Source organism: Galleria mellonella, unplaced genomic scaffold (genome assembly GCF_026898425.1).
Source record: "Galleria mellonella isolate WM207_F2 unplaced genomic scaffold, CSIRO_AGI_GalMel_v1 utg171, whole genome shotgun sequence".
In the NCBI taxonomy this organism is placed as follows: domain Eukaryota; kingdom Metazoa; phylum Arthropoda; class Insecta; order Lepidoptera; family Pyralidae; genus Galleria; species Galleria mellonella.
The window spans coordinates 4053074-4079221 of NW_026442014.1; the positions used below are offsets into that span (position 1 = coordinate 4053074).

Genomic DNA, 26148 nt, shown 5'->3' on the forward strand with positions numbered 1-26148 from the left:
AAACTTAAAACAATGTAATGTCGATATCTTTGTAAGTTTAAAATTATTCATATTAAAAAAAGGGAGTAAATTACAATAATAGCTGTAACACAGAAAATACAATATAGCGAATTGAATAGTACAAGTTTCCCATCTGTACTAACAGACTGAAAATTGGCAACCAGTTAGTTTATGTTAGATATTTGTAAGTATCTGTACATGTAGTTGTTTTTAAATAATAATTTGTGAATTTTATTAAAATACGATATACGAGTACGATGTCATATAATTAAAAAGATAATAATAACAAAAAGGATAAGTTACGTATGTAAAGTATCCACAATAAGAAAGAAGTCTTGTTTTTTGATATTGATATCCGTCTTTGACCTTTAAAAGCAGTAATTCTAAAAATATATTGTTACTTACATGTCTGGCTGACAAGTAAAAAACTAATGCTACTTCGCAAAAAAAAAAAACAAAAATCTAAAAAAAAAACAAGTATCTTCTTCAATCGTGAATGCATCCATAAAGAGATGTTTTGTAGAAAAACGATAGATTTAATTGTCACAAAATTAAAATGGGACACATAAAATTGATTGCATAATTGTAAAATATTGAAAATTGTTTCAGAATTAGCGTTGTCTTAGCGTATCATACTCTCTAGCTCTACAATTAAAATATGTTACTTCAAGTATTATTCATCATTATCATCTCAGCCGTTAATTGTCCACTGCTAAACATAGGCCTTTGCCTATTGGGTTATTAACCGCAATTTGACTTTGGTGATAAATTTGACTATTTAGTACCTTTAGTCGCCTCTTACGACACCCACGGGAAAGGATAGGGGTGGCCTATTCTGTGCCACATGGCACATGTTACGTATTATTGATGTTATGGAAATAGTTTCGTAGTTATTACATTAAAATATAATGTAAGTACACATTATAATTTAATGTAATAACTACCGGTTTAACTTACGTGTAATTTGGTTGAAAAAGCTCGACTAGTTTCGGGATCATTCGGGGCTCTTCGTCGCTCAAGACTAACGAGTCTATTATGGAAATAATATAAATAAGGTTTTTTTTTTTTTAAATAAGGCAGAGAAATCCCGAATTTACATTATGGTTGTATTGTTGACCACTTGAGTTTTAGTCTTAGAGTCTTATGCCTAAAGTTCTTTAACACCCTCTGAAATCTGCCGCCCATAAAGGTAAATCCAGGTTTGTTCTAGAGAAATTTCCATTCAAAACATTCTTTGGTCAATTTTAAGTTATGAAAAGAGAGGTACAGCTTACTATTAGAGGAAGAGCATAATTGAGTTCTACTGCCGTTGTACAAAAACGTATAGTCCAAAAGTAGATATTGCTGTATAATAACAACTTAATCCTAAAGTCGAATTCATTGAGCATGTAGCAAAGTAGTGAGCATGACCGTTTTATTTACTGCTTTGGACCCGATTAGTGTTCTGGTGAGCCAATGGCCGCTCAAACTGCAAACTACAATTATCTGTTTAAAATCTCGCAAGCCTCTCGAGCTCGTGCGCTGAGTATGTACCTCGGCTATTAACAATCGCAAAGTTTTCCGCTATAGTGCTATGCAACATCGCAATATGGTGGTTATTGAGACACTTTGTTATACAATAGCAGGCGCATGCGCGATATTTATAAATCACGTTTTGTCTCATGCTGCCGGACGAGCGGATTGTTATCAATTTTATTGTCATTTATACAAATCAACGTATAATTAGTGGTCAACTATATAATGTTCTAAGAGTAAAACCATTTAGAAAAATATGTTTGACTTTCAATAAATATAGAATAAAAGAACATATGTAGGTATCACATGTTCAACATAGAAATAAATAACTAATATACTTTATTTTCAGAATCTTTAATCACATAGTCGGATTTTATTTTTCACGTCTCGCGTCGATAATATGACGTGTTGCTGTCGCCATGTTTACAATTTACTTCCACTTGGAGCATCACGATAAATCTAAGGATAACTCAAATATAATCCATTCAGTTGTACCGTAAAATAAAGAGTACATATCACCACATACAAGTATAGATTCGAAAAACATAACCTGTTGGCTGTCAGAAAAAAAAAAAAAACGGATGAATGGATGAAGAGAACGCATAGAACAGCTCAAGATTCATTGAGGTTTAAATGATAAATCAATTCCTGCGTTGGTTATCTAAGTCGTTGGTGGTAGACATAGAGACTCTGTCATAGATTATGATGGAGACAACCGGATATTGTACGCCGGACTAACTACAGATAAGTATCAAACAGAGCACGCAGTCATTTAATTACTCTCTAGGCTCTTACGAAATTATCTTTGAATTTCCATCACTGTCCTCACTTCGCAGTGTTTATTGTTCACTTACAAGTCCCATGATATTTATTTTTGACACTCCTATATTATGTACAAAATGGCTAGGTTATAGTATTTTAATAAATTTTGCATACCAGTATTATTGTGAAACATATAGCTCGAAGTATATATAACTAAACAGTTAAAGTAACCATGTTTCAATGCTAATAATCTGAATCAATTTTCATTTTCAATAATGTTGAATTAGAACGATGTTTTCCAACTTTGTGTTTTTAGATGCACAAAAATTACTTACCTTCAGGCCAAATCCTTGCACACATCTCTTGCTTTCATCATCATTATCATATCAGTCGTTAAATGTCCACTGCTGAACATAGGCCTTTTGCTTTATGCAATTTTAATAACTCGTCTCATGTAAATACATATACACACACACACATATATATGTTCACACGTTGGATGCAATACTAGCATAATCATGATTATTACGATGAGTTTTTTTTTATTTAATGGCTTTATTTCTGATCTTACAAACGACCAACAATGTTAAATCAAGCAACTTTACAAAATGCTATTGAATAGTATTATTATAATTTAAGGTCTACTACCTATCCAATCAGCCACAAATCAATATACAAATTTCCTAACAATACTCATTTACAACTCTTCAGTTTTCATACAAACTAAGCTGTATACATATACTTTGATGTGTTAAACTATTCTATCGATGTTTAGAAGCATTCGTAAATTGGGGCCCAGAATTGGGGCACAGTGCTAATGTTGTTGTGTACAAGTAAATACCAACAAACGAGTACTCTTAGCACTATCATCAAATATTTACTTTACGTCGTGTTGTGGGGAATATCTGTAAGCATAGCGTAACAGGAGGGAGTGTCAATAATAATGTTTGTTTGTATTTATGTCTAGAAACGCCCTGCATTTATACTCTGATTTCGTGTGAAAACCAAGTATCTGCATGTTTTCGCAGCTTATCAATAAACTAATAATATAGAAATATGTAAACATATTCGTATCGTGACAGAACTGTTGTACTGTAGCATTATTTATAAGGTAAACTATAGTATCACTGTCGTAGCACATGATATATTTAAAAATATGTATTACGAAATCTATGTCTGGAGTAAAAATGTCGTATTTATATTTCATCTATTTATTTAAACCATTTATTGTAACCGGGGAATACATCCGCACACTTTAGAACCACTGACTCTCTGTAATGCATTCGTAGTATTAAAAAGAGTACATATACAACTTTATTACATTAAACAGCAATAGACGCATTGATGAAACCATGTAAAGAAGTTCTATCTCGAATCTCTGACATCAATGAACATTTAGCGGTGTTCGATCAAGTACAATTCTGTCAATCTCTCACTGCCCCTCAACCACTCGTAGCACCTAACTGTGCCACCCCTAGGCTACACAGCAGACCACCATTGTATAGATAGAACCGTTAGTTACCAAGGCACCGTCAATCAGATATAAAACCTACTGACAGATAACGGTAACAGACATCACTTCTTATGTGCGTTAGCCTACAAACTGAATATTATTCAATGTACAAGTTTTATTAGCATGGGCTCCGCATAATTATGTGCTGTATTTTTTTATATACGATAAGATTAATATGTTAATGGATGATGTCATTGGAGAGCGGTAGCAGTGGTCTAAATTAGGAGATAGTTGAACCGCTAAACGTACCTAGTTGTAATTTCAAATGAAATGTTCATGACTGTTGCAAAGCAAATGTAACCTCGCATATAACCAAATTAGGTGAAGAGTTATATAAAGGCGGCGACGACCAATAACCATAATAGTCACCTGTATTTATTTTGAGTCTTCGTGACGCATTATTTTGTGTAAATAAGGTTTTGAGTTTGAATCTTTGTCAGGCCACGAAAGAGCATTAGAAAATATTTTTAGTTTGGCTCAAACGTGGGTGTTTTAGTATTACCTCCAAATGCAAAATCTTTCTAATAACACTGGGTGTGTTAATTTGCGAATCACATATACGTCATGCGTGATTTATGAGATAAAATACAAAGTTCTAACAGTCTCTATATTTATAAACATTTATTACATTTTCTGTTTTCTTATATATTTTCCAGGAGGAAGAGGGCGACTCTTTAGAAAAGGATGGTAAATGGACAATTCTGTGGTGGGCAAATAATCTGTTGCAAATTAAAGTCATACGCAAATAGATTACAGTAACGTGTATTTAAATTGCTCCGTGCTATTTGTGTTGGTCAATGTTAACACATGATCAATTAAAACACTTGGAACACGAGCAGAGAATCCAGTGCCGTCAATCTCTCATTTTAATAAAGCGTCTGGTACGTACGGATAATTATTTTCTAGCGAGTGTCACAGAATCGTTCACATTCTATAAATTTATAATGGACTTTTTTATATATTGTAGATAATCAGGAAAGAGATAATTTACAACGATAAAATACGTGATGCCGTAATAAATTTCACGCTAAATGTGAAAAATTGTTATGACATTATATATTTTTCTTATAAAAGCATGATAAAGCTTTTATAAAAGAAATATTGTTGGGTGTATTGGGATCTTTGATATCTACCAATGATCAGTCCTACAGTCAAATAAAGTTATGGTGTGTAACCTTATTATATGGATTATTTTTACATAGTACGGACTATCTATGGACTTGAGAAGAACTTGAAATTTCAAGCTTATATTTCTTTGTTTGAGCTCTTGAAAATACGATAAAGATGACTACAATACAAAATCTATTTAGCTTAAAAAACAATTTTGCAATTTTTTTCTGTAATTTACAATCATGAATTTCCAATTAATCTTATGCTTACAAATAATTGAGACGAAGCATGAAGCCGCTCTTATACGCATACTGATGTTCGGCAAACATGATCGTGAATACTTGGCAATTGGGTCGCAAATCTTTGGCACCGCGTACAAAGTCGCGGCCCCATTTTGTGTATAGGTCTGAATGATATTGAGGATGAAATAAAACATACCGTGAATTATATGTCACATTTCATAAGCTTATTTTAATACAGAATTGCGGTTTACATTAATAAATTATAACTTTGTTAGATAGTGATTTTTGTTACAGATATAAATGAGACGTTAATATTAACGTCTAACTACGACAGAGTTTAACGTGGATTTTTCAGCGACTTCAAAAAAGAAAAGATCTTCAAAATTATTTTTTGTTCATGTGTGTTATTGTTACTGAATTGAATCAATCTATTATTGTTAATATTTACCGGGTATAGTAATAAAATAGACGGAATCTGGTTTACTACAAAAAAGTTCTTCTCATCTGAAATTGCATTCCGAATAGATGTTAAATACATTACATAAAAAAATTACTATATATAAACGCTTAAAATTAAATTTACTGAAATAAAAATTATTTTTCTTATTCTATTCTTATTCGTTAATCGAAGGTTTAGTATAAATTCATAAAAAAGATCTAGATAATGCAAATCGGTTTATTACCGATCAGTTTAACTTTGGAAGGATAGAAAAAAAAATCATAATGTAACTCAAATCTATATCAATCCTAATAAAGACAAATGTATATATACGCTGCCAGTCTATATATTTTTTTATTATGTAATTATTGAGAATTATGTATAGTTTATGGTCGATAGAATAAAAAGAAAGAAGAAAAACAAATGTTATCTGTTTAAATAATGATATGATATGCAATGGTCATTTAAACTTCAATATAAATTTTAATATAAAGACAACAGAACACATTTTCGAAAATCTATAAACGTAATAATTATTGTGCTTGTAACAACGTTGTAAAGACAACGACTGCACTATTATTTTTTATAGAGGACATTAATGAATTCCGCAAAATTTCTATTTGCAGCTGTTTCGAAAAAATAATTCCGAATTAAATAAAAAAAAAATGTCTAATAATGTCAAACTTACCCATTATCAAGAATCTGTCAAATTAATCAAATTTACAAGGCATCTAAGAGGGCCCTTAAATGCCTTTGATGATTAAAAATGTGATGAATAAACTTTTATATCAAATTATTTAAGTTAAAATAGGATCTAACGATAACTTTATCTCAATTATTTAATAAAATGAATATTATTCATAAAATGCATAATTAGACTACTATTTATGATAAATTTTAATATAATTACAGCCTTTTGCACGATCAAGGTTACCAATAAAAGACAACGGCAAATAAACTACAATATGGGTCAAGTTAAAGTCAAATGTAAACTACGGATTGGTTTTGTATGGCGAATTTAAATTAATATAAAATTTCAATGTAACTTTCGAATTATCCTAGCATTTATCTGACGAGGTACCGATGAGAGACCAAACAGAAACATTTTCTTGTGAGACGACTTTATTAACATTATTAGATTACCTTTATTATGTTTTGTCTAAGGTAATGCATATAATGATATTATATACGATTATATGATGTATTTAGATAAACAGATAAAGCAATGATATAATTTTAATATGGAGTATTTACCATCAATATGATAACGTACTACACCCACAACTTGTACGTTTTAATATCGATATAGTAAATGATCCCAAGTAAACGCATTGAAAAGATGAAAAACATCAAAAAACTTAGTACAGGGCATACTTTACACGTATCTCAGTTTATCTTAAGCTTTTTAGTGGTTTATGTTTGACTAAGTAACATCTGCGTACAGCGCGGTTTCAGAGTAGTTTCTTCCCGCGAACACTCAAGTTGTGGCTCAAAATGAACTTTCTGCTGAGGTTTTACCTAGAGTATGCGATTTTTCGAAAAGAGTATATTAAGGTTTTTTCAGGGTCGACAACGCAGTGACCATTTAGCATCAAATGGGCTTATTTTTACCATTTGTTTATGAAAAAATCTGCATGGGTTTATTTGATAATTGATTTGCAAAAACGTTTAAATAAAAAAAAAAATTAAAGACTTGTTGCAAAACAAAATTAATCTAATCCACAAACCATGCAATCTCAGTCATCGTAATGAGATTCTACAATGAACGAATATTCTAATATCTCCTAAAAATGATTGAAGAAAAATCAATTAAGTTATACATTTAATATCAAATCGCTCGAGTGAATGCTATGAGATACTGTAACTATTAACTTACAATACCTTTCTAGAACAAACTGTATTATCAACCTAGTGCTGGTACTGGTGACAAGTATGACTCAATATGTTTAGAAAGGCTCAATCGTTCTTGTTTACAGGTATCCAGAGCCGCAACATGCTAATCTCTTTGCAAATTAGTTGTATAATGTTTGATACACGTGGGCTGTGTTTGACGTTGTCTTCAACAAACAAGTCGAGTGAAGTCATCATTTGTTGTTTCTACTGGTTCCAACTTAGATTTCACTCAAATGCTTTAAGAAAAAAATATTTTATTCCACAAAAAAGTAGTGAATACATATATAAAGATGAACGATAAATTGTTTTATAGACATTGAATAAAATTGTGAATTGTGGGGTCATAGTTATATTGTACTACAGGCTAATTTTATTTAAGGAAATAAAGTTTATTATTATTCTTATTTGCCGTTAGAATCGTATGTCTACAAGTTAATTTTCTATCACAAGTAGCTTATTATCTTGCAAACAAAACGGCAGTATCAATTGTCATACAATTTGGAACGAATATAGGATCAACTTTGGTCGATAATTAATTATTAATTGGCATAATTTAAGATTGTTTCCACAAAAAAAAAAGAAACCGACCTTAATCGTAGCAAAATCAATTATTTTGTTTAAAAACTAAAATACGGAACCGATTTTGATAAAATTTCCATGGGACCAATCTTTGTTATAATCTTTCAGATAAAAATATTCAAATCAGTTCATAACTGTCAGAAATATGAGATGACAGAAAATACAACCGAGTTGAAAAGCCCAGTCTTTCTGAAGTCGGTTAAAAATCGGTTCAGAGTTGATGACGTGTAATCCCGTAACATGACCACAAAAATACAGAGAAATTGAGAATCTTTTTCGAAGTTTCTTGATAAAAAAAACATAAATATAATAAAGAATGTACTAAATAGTTTAGCAAATTGTTGAATAATAACTGTATGAATAAGGGCTCTTCTTGAGTTTGAAGCTAGTCCGTCATCCCGAGAAATTAAAACGTAAGTAAAGCCATCATAAATACATATAATGTACTAAACATTTGCAAATACACAATTTATTTATAAGTTTTCTTAATGATATACATATATGGAGTTATAGTATATTATTACATATTACTTGACGTGTTACAGCAATATAAATTTTACACTTGATGAGCAATGCGGGATATTTTCCTATAAAACTGATTGCATGCGGTTTCATTATTATTGTGTATGGCATCATCGTCTCAATTTTATTTCGGATTATTAAATAAATTGCATTAGTTTATGGCATCTAGATATTTTATACATAATTTGTCATTACATCTTGATGGTACCAGTATGGTACAACATAATAAGAGCTATTTGAAGCCTTTGATTGAGGAGGCATTTAAATTTAAACGTTGTCCTCTATGCGAAAAGGTGTATAGCTATTTAAATGTAAACGTAGATGACGTAATCTGGAGTCCTTGCACGGTTCGGTGCTTGGACGTATCCCGTGACTGAGGTTACAACCACTTGGGATACCTTTCAATGTCATGTGCGGTGACGCTGGTGCGTTGTTGCTAAGGGCAAGGATGCAGTCTTTAGACCACAATATGATCTCCTTGCTTACTATTTTTAGTTGAGCATATCGTTGACGTAATCAGTTCATTGCGTTCAAAATATATGAAAAATACCTTAGTTATTTATGTTTTTCAAGTATTTAGCATTCAAAAATTCAGTTTTACTTTGTACAAAATGGGGCCGAATAATAACTGTAACCCAACGTTATAATTAATGAAAAATTTAAGGTACACGACGAAAAGAAATATTAATGGGAACGCATAATATTTTTTGCACGAACTCTGAATGAGTATCCGAAATACGTGATTGAATTATGAAGCTAATAGCTATGGCAGATTTAGGCCATCTCTTGGGCTCAGGTGAAAGAAATTTGACACGAATGAACAGAGCATCTATCTAGGTTTTGAGACTACCGATATTCACACCTAGGTAAGATGTGGAGACCAGAAGCAGAAAAAAATATTGGCTTGTTACAATAGTTGATTGACAGGGAGTTAGTTACGGTGGTATGAGACAAAAAATATGAGAGAAAAGATCAATAAGGTGTACGTTTACAACTTTTAGATTCGCCTAAAATATTTGCGAAAATTTTGTTTTTGGTTTCATTTTAAAATAAAGGAGAATGAGACATTTTTATCGATAAACTTAAAAAAAGAAGTTTATCAATTTGGTTGTATATTTTTGTGTTTATTACCTCATAACTCGGTCAGTTCCAAATCGATTTGGATTTTTTTTTATCTGAAAAGACATACAGATTGGTTCCATAGAAACTATATCAAATTCGGTTTAGTAGTTTAGTATTTTAGACCAAAATAACTGGTTTAGGTACATTAGGTACATTTTTGTGTATCTAATTATTTTAATTCATAGGTCTCTTACGTTTGTAATAAACACAATATGAGTTTATATTCTGTTTTCAATTTATATAAATATTAACATTTTGAGGATGCAATATCAAAGGCGATGAGTGTTTTGACTAAACAAATAGAACTAAAACTCAGTGTCGGAGGTCTATTTGTCAGATATATGATGATTAGAACTATGTATTCTTAGGGTATTCTAATAATTTTGTAAAGTGGTACAATACTAACATAAAAAACGCTGTAATGCGAATCGGCACTTTTTCAAACAGTGCATTTAATAATGTCAGTGATTGTAGAAAATGATGAATTGCGAATCCATGAGGTCGCCACATTGAGTTCGAAGCTTTCGCCGGCCATCGAACCCAGTCGTGGTTGGTCGTTGCTAAGCAGATTATAACGGAGCTCAGTACAGAAACTCTTTACGGGCCTTTACAATGCAAATCACTTTACACGTGTAACGATTAGACCTTTAGGATTTTTTAGAACAAATGCGCCTGGGTTTATTTTTAAATACTCAGATCAATTTTCAATGACATGATGTTAAAATCCTTTGACGTTAGAGATGTATTGAAACCTAGAGATAACAAACGGTCTCTGCAATAAACGTCCTTAGTACTACAGGGTTTACTTGGTCTTGGTCCTTTGCTAACATAAGATAAATTATTATATTGTTTACAAAATGACCAGCGACATTTGAAGTCCACTGTCGAATGTTGCGGCTAACGAACTTGGAGCAAGGTTAAGTTAAAATTAATTTTAATGTGAATTATATCTCGAATATTATATTTATGCCGCAATGTCAAATATAATTAATATTTCATGGAGCGCTTTAATTACGAAAGTTATAAATATATATACGAAAAATATATCAGGAGTTTCGTCATCGGTTTATTATGTGTTAAGTATATGGGACTGGTGTGTGGTCCCGGCATAGAATAGGCCACTCCTTTCTTTCGCGGAGGTGTCGTTAAAAAGAAAGGGCGAGGGATGGGTAGCAGCGTCCCTCTTAAAACATCTCCAAAGCCTGACTACGGTTGCTAAGCGTGACAACTACTGGCAACTCCCTTCCCTCCCGTGGGAGGCTTATGTCCAGTTAAAGGTTGATATGATGATGATGATATGGGACTGGTGATGAAATTGAAAATTTTACAATGACAAAATTGTTTGTATAGAAGAGAACTCCATCGCTCAGTAAATAATTTGAAAGTTGCTTCAATTTTATGATCAAAAATCAAGACAATGATAATATGTAAGGCACTGGTATGATACAGATTTTATGGATATTGAAAGATCACTCCTTGAGTGCAGGAATAGACTATAGGAGGAGGATCAAAAGTTATTGGAAAAAAATATCAATAGTAAAAATGATTCGTGGCAACAAAGCAGCGGGAACTTACACTGAAAAATTCAATAAGTGAACGCAAATTATAACAACGCAAAGAAATTATTTTGATTGACAAACAATAGATTAACAATTAGATACTGAGCGAGTGCGCCGCGGGAGATTATGATGACGAGTAAATATTTTAGGATAGGATTCAACTTTCAGTTCGAATATGGCATAGTCGACGAGAGAACGGTGTTACAGTTTAGATCAATAATAATATAGTGGAAGATACAGGGTTACCGAAGACCAGACAGTCGCCGGGCTACATGGTTGAAAAACTAAGTAACACTGGATAAGCATTGCGTTTCATTCCTGATGAATTCAAAATATAACTGAAAAAGGTGTCGTAAGCTCTAGTCATATGTGTTGTTTTTATATGGATTTCTTTTTTATGTTACGAATGTTCTCATCTCTTAGGAGAACAGTGTTGTTTCATTCAAATTTTGTCCGGTGTTTACTGTAAACAAACAGTCAAACATTTAGTTTTTATTTTAGAAATAATATAACACAAATAACGTGTGGTCCCGGCATAGGATGGACCACTCCCTCTTTTCCCGTGGGAGTCATAAGAGACTACTAAGGGAACTTAATGGTGAAGGGATGAACAGCAGCGCCCCTCTTAAAATATCCCCAAAGCCTAAATGCGGTTGCCAATCCCCAGCGAGTGTGAAAACTACTGGCAAAATCCCCTTATGGGGAAAGCTTATGTTCAGTAGTGGAGAGTTAACGGCTAATATAATAATGATATGATATTACAATGGTTGGAATAACTTTCAGATCAGCGAAAGGCTAGACAATATAACCTAAATAAAGCACGAAATCTTATCTTTTCATTTCTCATTCTGTTTATCTAACAAGAAATGATGAATTTATTTTAGGAAATGATTAATTTTAAAGACAGTATTTGACCTTTGACTATTTCAAATATTTGTAACTAATAAAAAATATTTGTCAAAAGTTTCAGGACGAATAGGTTTACGTTACATCTAAGTTCAATTTTTGATCTCTTAATGGTGTAAATAAAAACGAACTTTTAGTATTGTGGATGAGATTAGGAGCTCGAGATACGTTCTTGACAAGTAATTTTCGTTAAAACGAGTTGTTTGATCCTATTAAATTAATAATAATGAGGGTCAGACGACTAATTGTATTAGTTTAAAGCAGTATTCTCGTATTATACATTTCAATGCTAGGCTATAAAATTATTTCTTCGTAGAAGAGGCAATGCGAAAATGAATATTATATGAAATATGAAAAATTTTACGTTTCAAATGTAATGTTCAATATTCACAATTAATCATTTCTTGGGCAAAATGAAAATGGTTTGATGGTTAAAGGTTTAAATTTCACTCGAGTACCACAAAAATCGTTTTTAATGCTAGCAATTATTTCCAAGTGCTTTCACGAAAGAATAATAGGCACGCATATTCGCGGCCGTCGAGTGGATTCCCAACTCGCGGTAATCGCCACTAAGTGAGCACTTTGCTTGATGCTCAAACTGAAGCGTTAAGTATAAAACTTGCAATGAATGACGGAAATATTTAAGCATTTTGATATTTATAGAGGACATAAAAAGTACCTCAGAAGCAACAGAAGGAAGATTTAAAAATTAGTTCCTTGTTATAGGAGCAGGTAATGCTTCTATAAACGCCTAAAATAAATGTAATTCTTATCCTCACTATTCAACGTCGCTTAAACTTAAGCTTAAAAGCTGAACAGATTTGAATGAAATTTAGTATAGAGATACATCATAGTTATACAATATGTAAAAAAATAATAACTATTAACAAAACACATGAAAGAATAAGGTTCTTAATCTTTTTTTGTCCTTAAAGTGGCTTAAAAACTGTTTAGTAGTTTTTAAGCGCCATTTGCAGGTCTATTTACTAAAAGGAGATTCTCAATTATTTTGTATTTTTTTCTGACACTGTAATAGATATGTACAATAGAAATTAACAATTTTGAACTGATTTTAATTATTCTTTTTGTAAATGATACGATTTATTATTTCGTGTTTTTCCCATATGTGAAGACATTTTTCATGTCTTTTTTGTCGAACAACACATTGCCTGTTGTACTGTGTATTGAAAATTCTACTTGTACCAAACGGTTACGAGTTTTTACTTTAAAGATTTTCAATCAAAACATCTCGTCATTGTGCAAGTGTTTCTCAGTAATGATTTGTCTGTCTAACTGTCCCATTACTAGTAATATACCCTTTATCAGGTCAACATACACATGGTTCAATATATAAATACAATTAATGTTACCAGAGATTTAAAAGAGTAACTGTTGAATTTCTTGTGGGTTCTTCTCAGCAGATAACAAAATTCCGAACGCTGCAATGGATTCATAGAAAATCACGATTTAAAAGAGCTTGTTAACTGCAGAGAAGAATCCGCAAGAAACTCTAACAGTTACTCTTTTAAATCTCTGTCAACTTATGTATATAATAAGTATACACATATTTATTTGAATGTACTATGTCTAATATGGTCATTAAAAAGTCCGTGCATGAGCGATTAACACCATGCACGTTTTTGATTCAAGTAATCGTTTAGAGTGTAATAGGTTTTGTTCAATAAGTGTTTTTTAATAACAGTTTTAAATTTATTAAAAAGTAGATCCAATATATCTATTGGTATCTTATTATAACATTTAATGCCAAATCCCATAAAATACCTATTAATTTTTTTAAATGATACTTCGGAATAGCAAGTTTGTATCTAGTGGTAAGTTTATTGAGATCGTATAAAAGTGCTTATAAACAAGTTTATTGGAATAAAGATTATTTGAATTTGAGTTCTCTCTGGAAATCATCGCGGTTATTAATTGATGAATTTATCACTATGGACCAACTGACCTATCATCCCTCACTGGTGGCACGCCAGTATATATAGATAGCGCAGATGGGATCACTTTCATTTTTAGCTATTAAAAAAACAGCTCGTCGTTCATCGATGTGTTCTCTCACGACGGAAGTAACTTTTTTGAGGTACAAAATGTATAAATTATTTATATAAAATTTATTGATATAAAAAAATTAAATTGATGTTGTCATCGAATACACATCAACAACATCAGACCCAATCAATTACAGATTATCATGTTATGCGCCCTTGCTGTGACATCTAAAGGCGAGTCAATAACCGCCACGCAAAAACTTACAATAACTCAGTCCCTATTGAAAGCAAGCCGCGTTCTATTCTGAGAGAATGACGTAAGCCTCCAATTCGAGTGTATGGTCAAATTAAGCTAAACACAGTGGCGCACTCAGTGTTTGTTGCGGTTTGATGAATATATAGTACACTATAGTAATATCTTATTAGGATTCTATACTTCAAAAGGAAAAACAACAACTAACAACGTGTGACACTTAATGCTTATGTAGGTGGGAATTGTCCGACCTTTTCGGATACACATGCCAGCTAGTTTCCGCGAAGGTCGTTTAAGAAGCTTCGTAATATTCCCAAAATGTCTGACATTTCTGTGAAAGTGTACTTAAATTTGTTTAATTTTTTTAATTATTACTAGTAAATTCAAAATCTTAATCTAGATTATATTTTTAAATTAATTTTAAAAGTCACATTAATAAATCATTAAATGTCAAAAACGTTCTAGTACAATCTCTAAGACTGACGTAATAGCATACGATACATATCGAGTCAGATCGTTTATGCCAAATCTGAACCAATTTTGATGATTACTTCTGAAAATTATTTTATTTACTACTGCGTAGGTCTCAATAGTTTGATTTAAGATTAAGCTGCGAACACAACTAGTCATACACACTCTTCTTTTATATTTAATATCTAATATTTATAAATATAAAGAGATATCGCTCTCTCAAATACCCTACAGTCGGACCTGGATAAATTACGATTAAAGCAAACAGGCTTTTGTTTTTTGCCTATTGCTTTCTCGTCTGCATACGCAGTACAGACCAACGACGCAATAAGTATAGTAGGTACAGTAATTAGTGTTTATTTTAACTTTATAAAAAAGTCATATTTAATATTATAGAGGAAAATATACTTTTAAATATTGAATTATCAGAATTGGCGTACGTATATACAAGAGGCGGAGTTATAAAAGTGGATGAAGAGAAATGTATGTAAAGTACTTATAGGATAGAGTTGTTAGAGATAGTTCTCTCTGTCTGTAGTCCATAAGATTTATAACGTGAACTAGATGTAATATCAAAATAATACTAGTATAATAATATGCGTACAAAGGGGGGGGGGGGATTGTTAGTAATGCAAACTACTAGTCGCATTGTTAGCAATGTTGAGTACATTACTTTGTCAGGTTGACTTCCACGTGGTCCCCCCTGGAAACCATCGTGCTGAATTCCAAGTGTATCCATCATGATGGGCTAACTGACCTGCATTTTCATCCTCATCTATCATCCCTCACTGGTACTCCGCCAGTGTATACCATTAGCGCAGGCGGGGTCACCATTCCATTTTCTTACGTATAAACGCAATAATTGAAATCGCCATATTATAGGGATAATTACCATAAAGAAAAATAAATCTCATCAAACTACCGCCACCTCAATAAAAAAAGATTCATACAAACTAGAAGCAATAATAGAATAAATACATTATTTAAATAAATAGTAATTTCAAACAACGTTGAACCTATGAGAATAAAAAATAAATGATATTTATTGGTGATGCTTCACTTAGGAATGAAAGTAGTAAATATCGAATGAATTTATAATGTAGGTTAATAAAACTCAAGGCTATGTAAACTTGAAAACTACAATCAAAAGCAATTCAATAGAAAGTACTCCCCCACCAATATGCTTTAGATATATGAATAATAAAGCATATACGGTTCCAATTCTAGATAGAGTTTCATGAAAGAAAACATACACATGTAGTCAGGCGGATTATCTAGCTTGTTTGCTATTCTCATTAGAATAAATCACAGAGATAAAACCAATTGTAAATTTTATGGAAGTAGGAAAAGCAGGTCTAAAAATATCATCATCAGTTGTTACATTTACTACAACAGTAGAATCTTACCATCAACTAGTATTATAAAAATCGGTTCTGAATTGGCAGACATTATGAAATATTACATTTGGCATCGAGATGAATATAGACTACTTTTTATTCCGATCAATAAATATGTCTAAGTCAAGCAAACGAAGCATAAATTGCAAAACTTTGACAATACATTGTAAAAGAAGGCATTACGCTAATTTGCTCATTGAATTATTCATGAAATGTTAATATCTTGACTATTATGTGTTTAGTGAGACAGTCAAGTCAAGATCTTGTCCGCACTCATCCTCTGTATGTGCGTCAACAAGTTTTAACTTTCAGCGATGTTCTTTAAACAATGTGGATATTATAATACATATATAAACACATTATACACATAGACATAAACAAATCTGCAACACCACCAAAACAGAAAGAAACAAAAACACTTGGCAGGCAAGCATGCACACATACCAGGAACGTTTATGTATGGCGTTCTGATATAACATGTAAAATTTTGAATGTACATTTCAAAATGTACAAAACAGTAATTAAATCAAAAGAACAATAACCAACACCACAACAGCATGACAATGAAATGCTAGCTTTGTAATACCATTCTTTAACATTTAAAAATATCGTTTGACTGTCAAGAGTCCTCATGTAGTTTATAGAAGTATCTTAGATTATATAGATAGAGCATCGGGCCTCAAAAACGTGTCAACTTTTGGTCAGTTACTTGTCAAATTAACTGACTCGTTTTTTTTATTATCAATATTCTCTACATACTAACGCATAAAATGTATCTTGACGTATTATTTAATAAATAAAATAATAGTTTACGAATTGAAAAATTGCAGAAATTGTAAGACAAAATAAGTATAGCAGATATAAAAGAATCACTCATAACTATTTATCACGCAAAATTATATGAAAAAGTTGACACGTTTTTATTTAAACATTTCTATGGCGATACTCTATCAATATAATTTATAAAAGTATGTACATTGTTAGCAGTTCCCGTCGTATAGAACACACAGCGATTGCCACAGAAGCCAAACGTTCCGAGCGTGGAATGCTACCTGCAGTGTTGCTGCCTGTCGGAAGGTGGCGGTGACGCTGCACGAGACGACGTTGCCGTCTGCTCCCTGGTATCTGGCGCACCACTGGGACTGCCAGCGCCGCTGCCGCCGAGCGCCAACGCCAGCCCGCTGATGCTGCCGACACATCACCATATCACCATTGCCCTAGCGTCGAGCATTCATAACCCTGGCATAGCTGCTCCAACTTGCAATTCAATCACACAGACCATCATACTGGGATATATTGTAAAAAAAAAAAGAAAAATGGGGCACAAGCATGAATTAAACATTTTAATAACTACTGTGCTACGGGGTCTCTAAACGTCTATGGTAACAATATTGGAGCAGATAAGCCGTTTGCTTGGAAATGAAATCTAAGGATTGTTATTGTTATGGACTGTTTGTTTTCACTAATCTAATCTCTTCTATTTACATCGATGATAGATACAACGCTAAGTATTTAAGTACTGGATTATTATAAAGGCCGATGTTTATTATGTTGCGAATTCGCTTTTCGCTTATAATAACTACAGACAGCGGAGCGAAGCAGAGCATTCTCAGCGGGGCGAAGATACGTAAGCAGTGATATTCAGTTAGTGGCAAGGCAACGGGGTGTCAGTTATATGGGTACATATGGCAAGCAAGCATTCCGGAATTAATATTATAAAATAAAAATCATTTGATAATATTTAATCGGTTGAGATGCATCAGTTGGACAGAGTCCATGTATATCTAGTTAATTAAAATTATGCCCGACAATAGAAGCCATTTAGACGGCAGTTAACGACAAAATAAATCAGTCAATGCTTCCATAGTATAAGTAATTGAAGATGACGGTGATTCATATGCCAATCACAGTGGTGAGGAAGATGGAGTGTTAGAAGGAAGTCGTTCTGGGAATCGGTCACGCAGGCCGAGTGGGCGAGAACGGGCAATTAGGCGGTCCCTCTACGTCAACGAACTAGAAATATGTCGCGCTGTACGCAACCGGAGTATGAATGGACTGAGCACGTCAGTTACAGACGTCGGTAGCTAGCACAGCCAATATGTCGCCATTACCAAGGTTGTTTATTGTTAAAGAGAAGATACTTCAGCAACTAATTGTTGTATTAACATGTTTTGCATTAGTTTTAGGGATCAATTTCTATGTGAGATTGTGATAGAATTAAATGCTAATATTCTATAGTTTGTAATCTAATGACGAACTTTCATTTCTATTGATACTATGAGTGTAAAAGTAGGCACAACTTGTATTCTATGATAACGTGTGATATCACTTCGTCTCTAAATCCAGTTAATTATTTATGTCACTAATTTGAAAATACTAGAAAAATACTATGAAAAGTTATGTGAATCTATTGACGGGTATGAATTCTAAATAATCAAAGTAAATGGAGTTCTACACAATAAGTACGCTTAACAATGCAAAATACAAGTTAGGTGCAAAATGATCTCATAGGCTCAGGGTTCCGTACATAAAATTATCTATATTACATTTCATACGAAATTGATATCTAATAGTTATTATTATTAATCCTACAATTTGCATTTTAAACATACTATTTTCACGTAATTGAAGGAAAATACTACCCTTATACTTGATATCCATTGTCGACGTTTCGACGAGGATTACACCACGTCGTGATCATGACGTGGTGCTACAGTACCGACAGTATATTTAAAACATGTATTAACAATGCGAAAGTTCAAAATTAACTGGCACAATTTATAATTTCTTATTTTGGGCCATGATTACGGTTGAAAATTGACGGACAGACGGACAAAGTTCCTGCCATAAGGGTTTCAATGTACCTTTTTGGCACGGAATCCTAAAAACAACAAAACAATGACAAACAAAAGAAACGTAGCATTGATTCTTATTAGACATAGCTCATCATCATCCATCGCTTATGAATGGTAATGGATGTATACACAAGTAGATGAAACCTTTACACAAAAGAGTTTGCATTTTTCAAACAAAATATCGTGACATTTTATGATACAAATGAAATTATTGCAAATCGTTTACCACATGTGTGTTTTTAGAAGGCCAGTGTACGTTTCCGTGACAATATCGGGGGTAATAATGTAACGTTTCCGACTTTAAACATTTTAATATCAGTATCTGTTTTCACAAAACCATCAGTACAGGCGATGACGACATTGAGTGTGAACAGGAAGTAGGAATTTGTAACAGAGATGTTATTAACAAAGCATTTGTAAAATATATTAATTTTAATAACTTTAAGACTTAAGAAAGCAATTATATTTATTGCAATTAGTAACAGTTTACAGTGTATACTTTGGAGGAGATTATTAAACAAAGTAAGAGTCCGGAAATTTTAAATACAGCTTACGTTTACTAACTTCATAAAAAACTAAAAACTTCTAGTATGTATTAGTAGATTTTATAATTAGTACATATCTACTAAGTGTATATAATTATAAAATCAATTAGATGGGTTAAGTGGGCGTGCACGTCACTTTACAATTGCCGAAAGAAAATAGCATATAATGAAAAGTGTATTTTGAGGATAAATATATAAATAAATGTAAACTTACAAAACCAAAAAAATAACAGATGATGTAATTCTAACACCAATATTAACATGAATCTCACGTTTACGACAAATTTGATGACAATTAGAGTGAAAACGTATACAAAGATACGTCATAGTCCGCTTATATAAGGTACTATAAGGATTTAAGGATATCATCATCTATATTAATAATTTATTGCCACATTTACATCACATCATGGAATAAATATATATTAATTGATAATTTGTACGTTTTGGTACAATATTAAGACTATTTCAGCTATAAAATCATTTTGTGTATGATCAAAACGTAGAAACATTTATTATCACAAGTACTCGTATGTGTCAGACCTTTTTTTTTCTGAATCTGAATTTTAACGTATAATATGTACGTAAAATAAAATAGACATCGCTATTAGCTGTCTCATGCATATAGCAAGCTTATGAGCTTGTCTAATGTTTAGTATTTTTTTAAACACTATTAATTAAAATACGTTATTATATATAATAAATACAAGCAATATTTTTGAACTACAGTAAAACCTTTCTGTTGACCAATACTGGTAGTGTTATAACACAAAGGTGACCTTTGTGTTATATCAGTGAGTGTGAAACGAAGAAAGGTTACAGTGCAATTACGAACCAGATATTAAATTAACTACTTTAAATTAATAAATAGTACTTGTAAAGTATTTCCGACATAGTAATATACGACGATAATTAAAGCTGTTTCTAGAGAATTCCTTCGTTCTCTAGTAACGTAACTGGTTATTATGACCTGACTTGTATGAAAAGAACATTTAAAGAGTATGAAAATGTTTTACTGGAAGAGAACTCTTGAAGAGTGAAGCTCATTTGCTTTCCACTGTTATATTTTTTTATAAGAAACTTAAAATTGCATAAATATGCACACTTCTTTAAGTATTATTAGTTTGTACAATAAACTATAAATAAATAAATGTTAAGTACGATTAATGGCTGAAAAAAGCGATAGGGTCAAAGTGGCGACAAACCACAGATGATAGAGAGAAATTGAAAACGTTGGAAGATAACATGAGAATAAAAGTATGAACAGTTGTTACTGTATTCACCAAACAATGTAATTGAATTTATCTATTTGTTAACCGTTGTGAAACGTATTATTTATGTGAAATTGTAATATAAGCAATTAAAGGTTATTAAATAAATAAATAAAAACGAATAATACAAGAAAGAAAAATATTGTGATTTAACACGCACATTTTTCCATTCTTATTATTTTTTATTGAAATTGTTAAATCTTTTTTTGGTGTTTTCTACAGCGAACGAATAATAAATGCATTTAGTTATAGTCTATTTTAATAGACTTAATGTAAACAAACAAATGATTGACACGACCTAAAATAGTCTTCTTATGTCCGATAGTAGTAAAAAAAAGTAATTTAAATGATCGTACATTTCGATTTGTTATTCTTTTCATTCAGAGTGTTTATGTGTCGTAATTTAACAAAACTTGATTACAATTTTTCTTAATTCTACTGATGAAATAGACCAGTATCAGAATCATAATCATTTCACTCTGAACAAGTCGCGAGAACTGTTAGTACCTAGTATGCAATGTAGGAAACGTCTACGCAGTGCAATCTCACCCTGACTGGCAACAGCGATGACGTTGATTCCTAGTGCATTTTACCTCCGTGTTGATTATATCTGACGCATGACAAAGACAGTTGTAGTGTTTTGAAAGACTGCATGTCATGACGTATATATTACATTTTATTGTTGTTTTATACCGGATCCTTGAGAAATTGATAAATAAAAATATAAACGACAGATAATATTTATACAGCTGATCAATTTCCATTTATAATAATTTTATAAAGAGGAAAGATTTGTTTGTAATGGACAAACTAAAAAACTTATCATCTAATTAATTCTTTCACCTTTAGAAAACTACATTATTAGTGAGTAACAAAGGTTTCGAAAAATACTATCTATACGTGCGAATCTGCACCGAATCACTAGTATTTAATAAAAAAATATCAAAACAGAGCACACCAATGCAAGAAAATAAAAAAAATATAAATAATACAAAACCGCTTGCCAAGTGTGATAATAATAGGCATTTCTTGCCCTTATGGGCAAGACTTGCTCTGCAGAAAGACGTTAATAAATTTTATTATATAATATTTTCAAAATTTCTATGTATCCGTGCGAAGTGAGCCGATTCATTAGTTAAGAAATATTTTCATTTATTACAAACGACAAATAATTATTGAAAGTTTCGTAAGTACACATTATATTATCATCCGCTCAAGATTAAGAGATCCGAATGGTTCCAAAACTAGTCGAGCTTTTTCGAAATTACACGTAAGTTAAAACGGCTGTTATTACATTATAAAACAAATAGTTAAATAAAGACAATGATAATGTGATGAAAAAAAGATTACTGAATAAGTTGCGGATTTCTGTCAATGCCTATTTATTTAGCTAGAAATGTTAAGAATACTCTCATTCTTGATCTAAGCAATAAATTTAAAACAATCATACCAGTTCTCAATATAATTACAATTAATATTTCACGAACATACATACATTGAGTAATATATTAAAATATCGACACACTGATTGCACTGGCAATAACATTTTACTAGAAGCAATGCAAGGTCTACGCGAAGGTTAGTTTGATAACATCAGGTTTTAAAAAAAATACTGTTAGATTTTCTTAATGTACACAATTGTGACTTTTTATTTCAAGGTACAATTCTTTTGCTTGTAATTATTATATGTTATTTTTGTCGTAGTAATGTACTAAATTTAAAATAACAATTGATTAACAATCCTCCTCTTAATCCTAGGGATATCGTAAAAAGATTAATAATAGTATAAAATATAATATAATAGAGAAAGAGTTGGAAAACTTCAACCTCCCCATTTGGGGGGTTTTTGTCAGTAGTTATTCGCTTGGCAGGGACCATACGGTGAGTTGTTACTTGTTTAGCGTAATCTGTAGTAATTGCTAAATAATATTTAATTTATTCCTTTTCGAGGACAGATTATATAATAATGATATAGTTTTTGACATGTATTTTAAATAAAAGAAGCTCAATTAAATATATTGTTACGTGATGCTTCACGAGAATGTAGCGATTTCGTAGAACGTGGCAGCTCATGTTTTGAACTGTTGATAACATATTTCATCTGTCATCGCGTTACATAACTCGTTCTATTAAAATAGAACGTTATATTTTTATATAACTTGTTTTGTTAAAATAGAACAATATAATTTAATATAACCCGTTTTGTTAAAATGGGACATTTACATAATTTACTTTGCGTCATCAACATTTAAATGGGCTCATTATATGAAACTTGATGAATAAATACATTTAAAAAAATATTAAGACTGGTACATCTCGATTAATATTTTAATGTTAAATAAAATAGTATTATGGAAAATGTCATAAACATCTTGAAAAGCAGGTGGATTAATAAGAATTATTATTATTTATTTTTATTACACAATAAAATTTTGTACAAGTTGCAAGGCCATATGACATTTTCTACCAGCTAACCATTATCATAACCATTTATCATTAAGTTTTTTTTACAACTTAGAAAAAAATGATGGAAAGTTAATATGTACCATGGTAACAAAATTTTGACAACGTTGCCATTCTTAAGGAATCGGATGTTATTCCTCTGTACCCTGTAAATTCAACTAAGGACGCGTCGATACAGAATTCTTTGCAAATCATTTGTATGAAAATTGGCGATTTAAAGTAGGTAGTGGCCAATGTTTCTAATCACGAAGCTCTGAATGAAAAATACAAAACAAATCTGTTGTCTAAATATTAAGTTGTAGAATTTAGACTAAAACGCGCCCACATTCTCTATACTCTAAGAGATTAGAGACTTAAAACTAAATCCACGCTCGCGTATAGTATTTGTAGGTATTCAGTTTTGCAAGGAAATGATCACTTGGAATTCGCTTTGCAAACTCGTACTGGCAGACCACCAAATGGGGAGATAGATCATCTGGATCTTGAAAGCAATTAGTGCTGTATTTTCCGCGAGCGTGAAATTGATTAACGCTAATTATTGCGACTGTATTTCTTGCCAGTGAGTGGTAATGTAGAACATTAGTAAAATCAACACCTTGTTTATGCAATCATTAATCTGCATGAAAAATAAAATTGTAATTGAATAATCTAATTAAATTAATTTGTTTAAACTGAAGTCTGATATTACTTGGACAATGAGAGTGATATAAAGCGTATTTTTCTATTTACTTTTAAGTAACTATCTTGATTTGAGTGTTATAAAATTATGAGTAAATAATTATTTATTTATAACATACACCAGTTAGGGGTCAAGAAGAGAAATTCAAGACCATTATGTCGAGGGCAATATATGCAGTTAAAATTTGTCTGATTTTTCCAAGCTAAATACATGTACAACAGGAATTTTATGAATATACTGTATTTGTCATTTCTGACAAGTGTTTCGACTTCATTCAAAAGTCTTTTTCAGTGGGGTAACGACGCATTTACGCATGTACGTAGACATCTTTAAAAAATGAACATAAGTTTTAAAAATAATCTTATAAGCTAATTTAAACCGATATTAAATTATCAACTGGACTGTATTATTTGAAAGTTCTAGTAGTTATACAATTAGTAGTTGTGAAATAATGCTAGATTTGATACCACAAAATAGCCACCCATTATTTTTGTTGTCAGTAAGTCCAAATAGTTCAACCAATGGCTAATAACCGGGGTAGGAACAAATATCAGAAACGTGAAATACCATAACAAAGCGGTCAACTTCACAAGCGAACAACGTGTAGTGAGCGATAACCTTCGACAACAGTCAAACGATGCGATTGTGTAATCGTCGTAGCCGTTAAGCTAACAATGATATCCTTCAATAACCTAGGTTATAAATCATAAAAGACGTCGTTTGTAGCGCGTGCGCGGCGCGATAACACGAACAAACAGGATTAATTAAAAATAAGCTATATGACATAAGCAATGAAGTTTATATTATTTATGTGGCAAAAAGGAACGTCTAATGAAACGTGAGGAATGTCAAATAGTTAAGATAATGTCATTTTTTATACAAATTCGTGTTAGAAGGAGAGGAATTGAAAATAAAACATATGTGATTACACATGACCGCAAATGTGATAAATTTAATTGCAAACATATAGTGCAAATTAAAAAAAAACATCATGTTACATACTGCTGTAACATAAACTGCGAATTGTGACTAATTAAAATAATGTAAACATATAAATTAATAGGTAGGTAAAAACAAGTATTAACGACATGTGTTGACCCGGGTTGATAGCATAGTAACTATACATAACATTATTTACCTATGTAAATATTTATTATCACATGCGAACCAAAGTCCAAATTAGTAGGTATAGGTAGATATTTGTTGTGATTCTTAACTTTTAACTTATCTGGCATTAATTACAACCAGATCAAACCAGATCTTATGTTATTAATATATGATTTTATTTGGGCAGGTTTTGATTAGTGTATGCATTTTTTTTTATTCAAATTCACATACACAAAGCTAAGGCTAGAAACATGCAACACGCTATTTTCCCACAATCCCTTTTCTCTCCATTTAAATGATCCACGATATTAAAACATACTGGTATATATAGATAGAGGTTGAATATAGAAAAGGTAGAATATGATTTTTATCTAGTGGACCACTATGGCATAATTTATTGAAAAATGATTACCCAAACTGGACAAATTACTCTAAAGCCTTAAAATTAGCAGGACCGACCCAACATAAATATCGAATGAGTAAAAATGCTATGAACATACAAAATAATAAGATGAGGAAAGGTCATTAGTACCCGTTTCACTTTGCGCACATCATAAAAAACTAATGAAGACATTATAGATATTTAATATTTGTAATATCCGATTATTCATTCAGATGGGTTATACCACATGCATGAGAGTGTTTATGATTATTTTTTTGATTTGGTAGGTTCATATGTATTCTCAGACATGTTTTGCAAAGCTTTGCTTGCACCTTGGGGTAGACACCAGATGATTTTTAAGATTTTGAAGACTTTTTTTATACCACTGAGGTGGCAAACAAGCATACGGCCCATCTGATGGTAAGTGGTTACCGAAGCCTATGAACACCTGCAATACCAAAGGTATTACGCGTGCGTTGCCGATCCTGAAGAAACCTCTTTACTCCTCTTTTCAAGAACCCCATGTAGGCTCTTGGGAAAACCTCGGCAGGGAGCTCATT

At 31.8% G+C, this 26148-nt stretch overlaps 1 protein-coding gene across 3 annotated transcripts in view; it reads right to left on the minus strand.

Annotated features, from left to right (window-relative positions):
* The window catches only part of LOC113518030 (protein bunched, class 2/F/G isoform-like), a 190386-nt gene that overhangs the window by 77832 nt on the left and 86406 nt on the right, over positions 1 to 26148 (minus strand). For 2 of the 3 annotated variants that reach the window (XM_052892836.1, XM_026902778.3), the window contains one exon: positions 17339 to 17473. The exons of the other annotated variant lie outside the window; for it this stretch is intronic. In XM_052892836.1, the coding sequence (XP_052748796.1) occupies positions 17339 to 17473 (135 nt within the window). The remainder of the gene's footprint in view (positions 1 to 17338; positions 17474 to 26148) is intronic. 3 annotated transcript variants of the gene reach the window in all.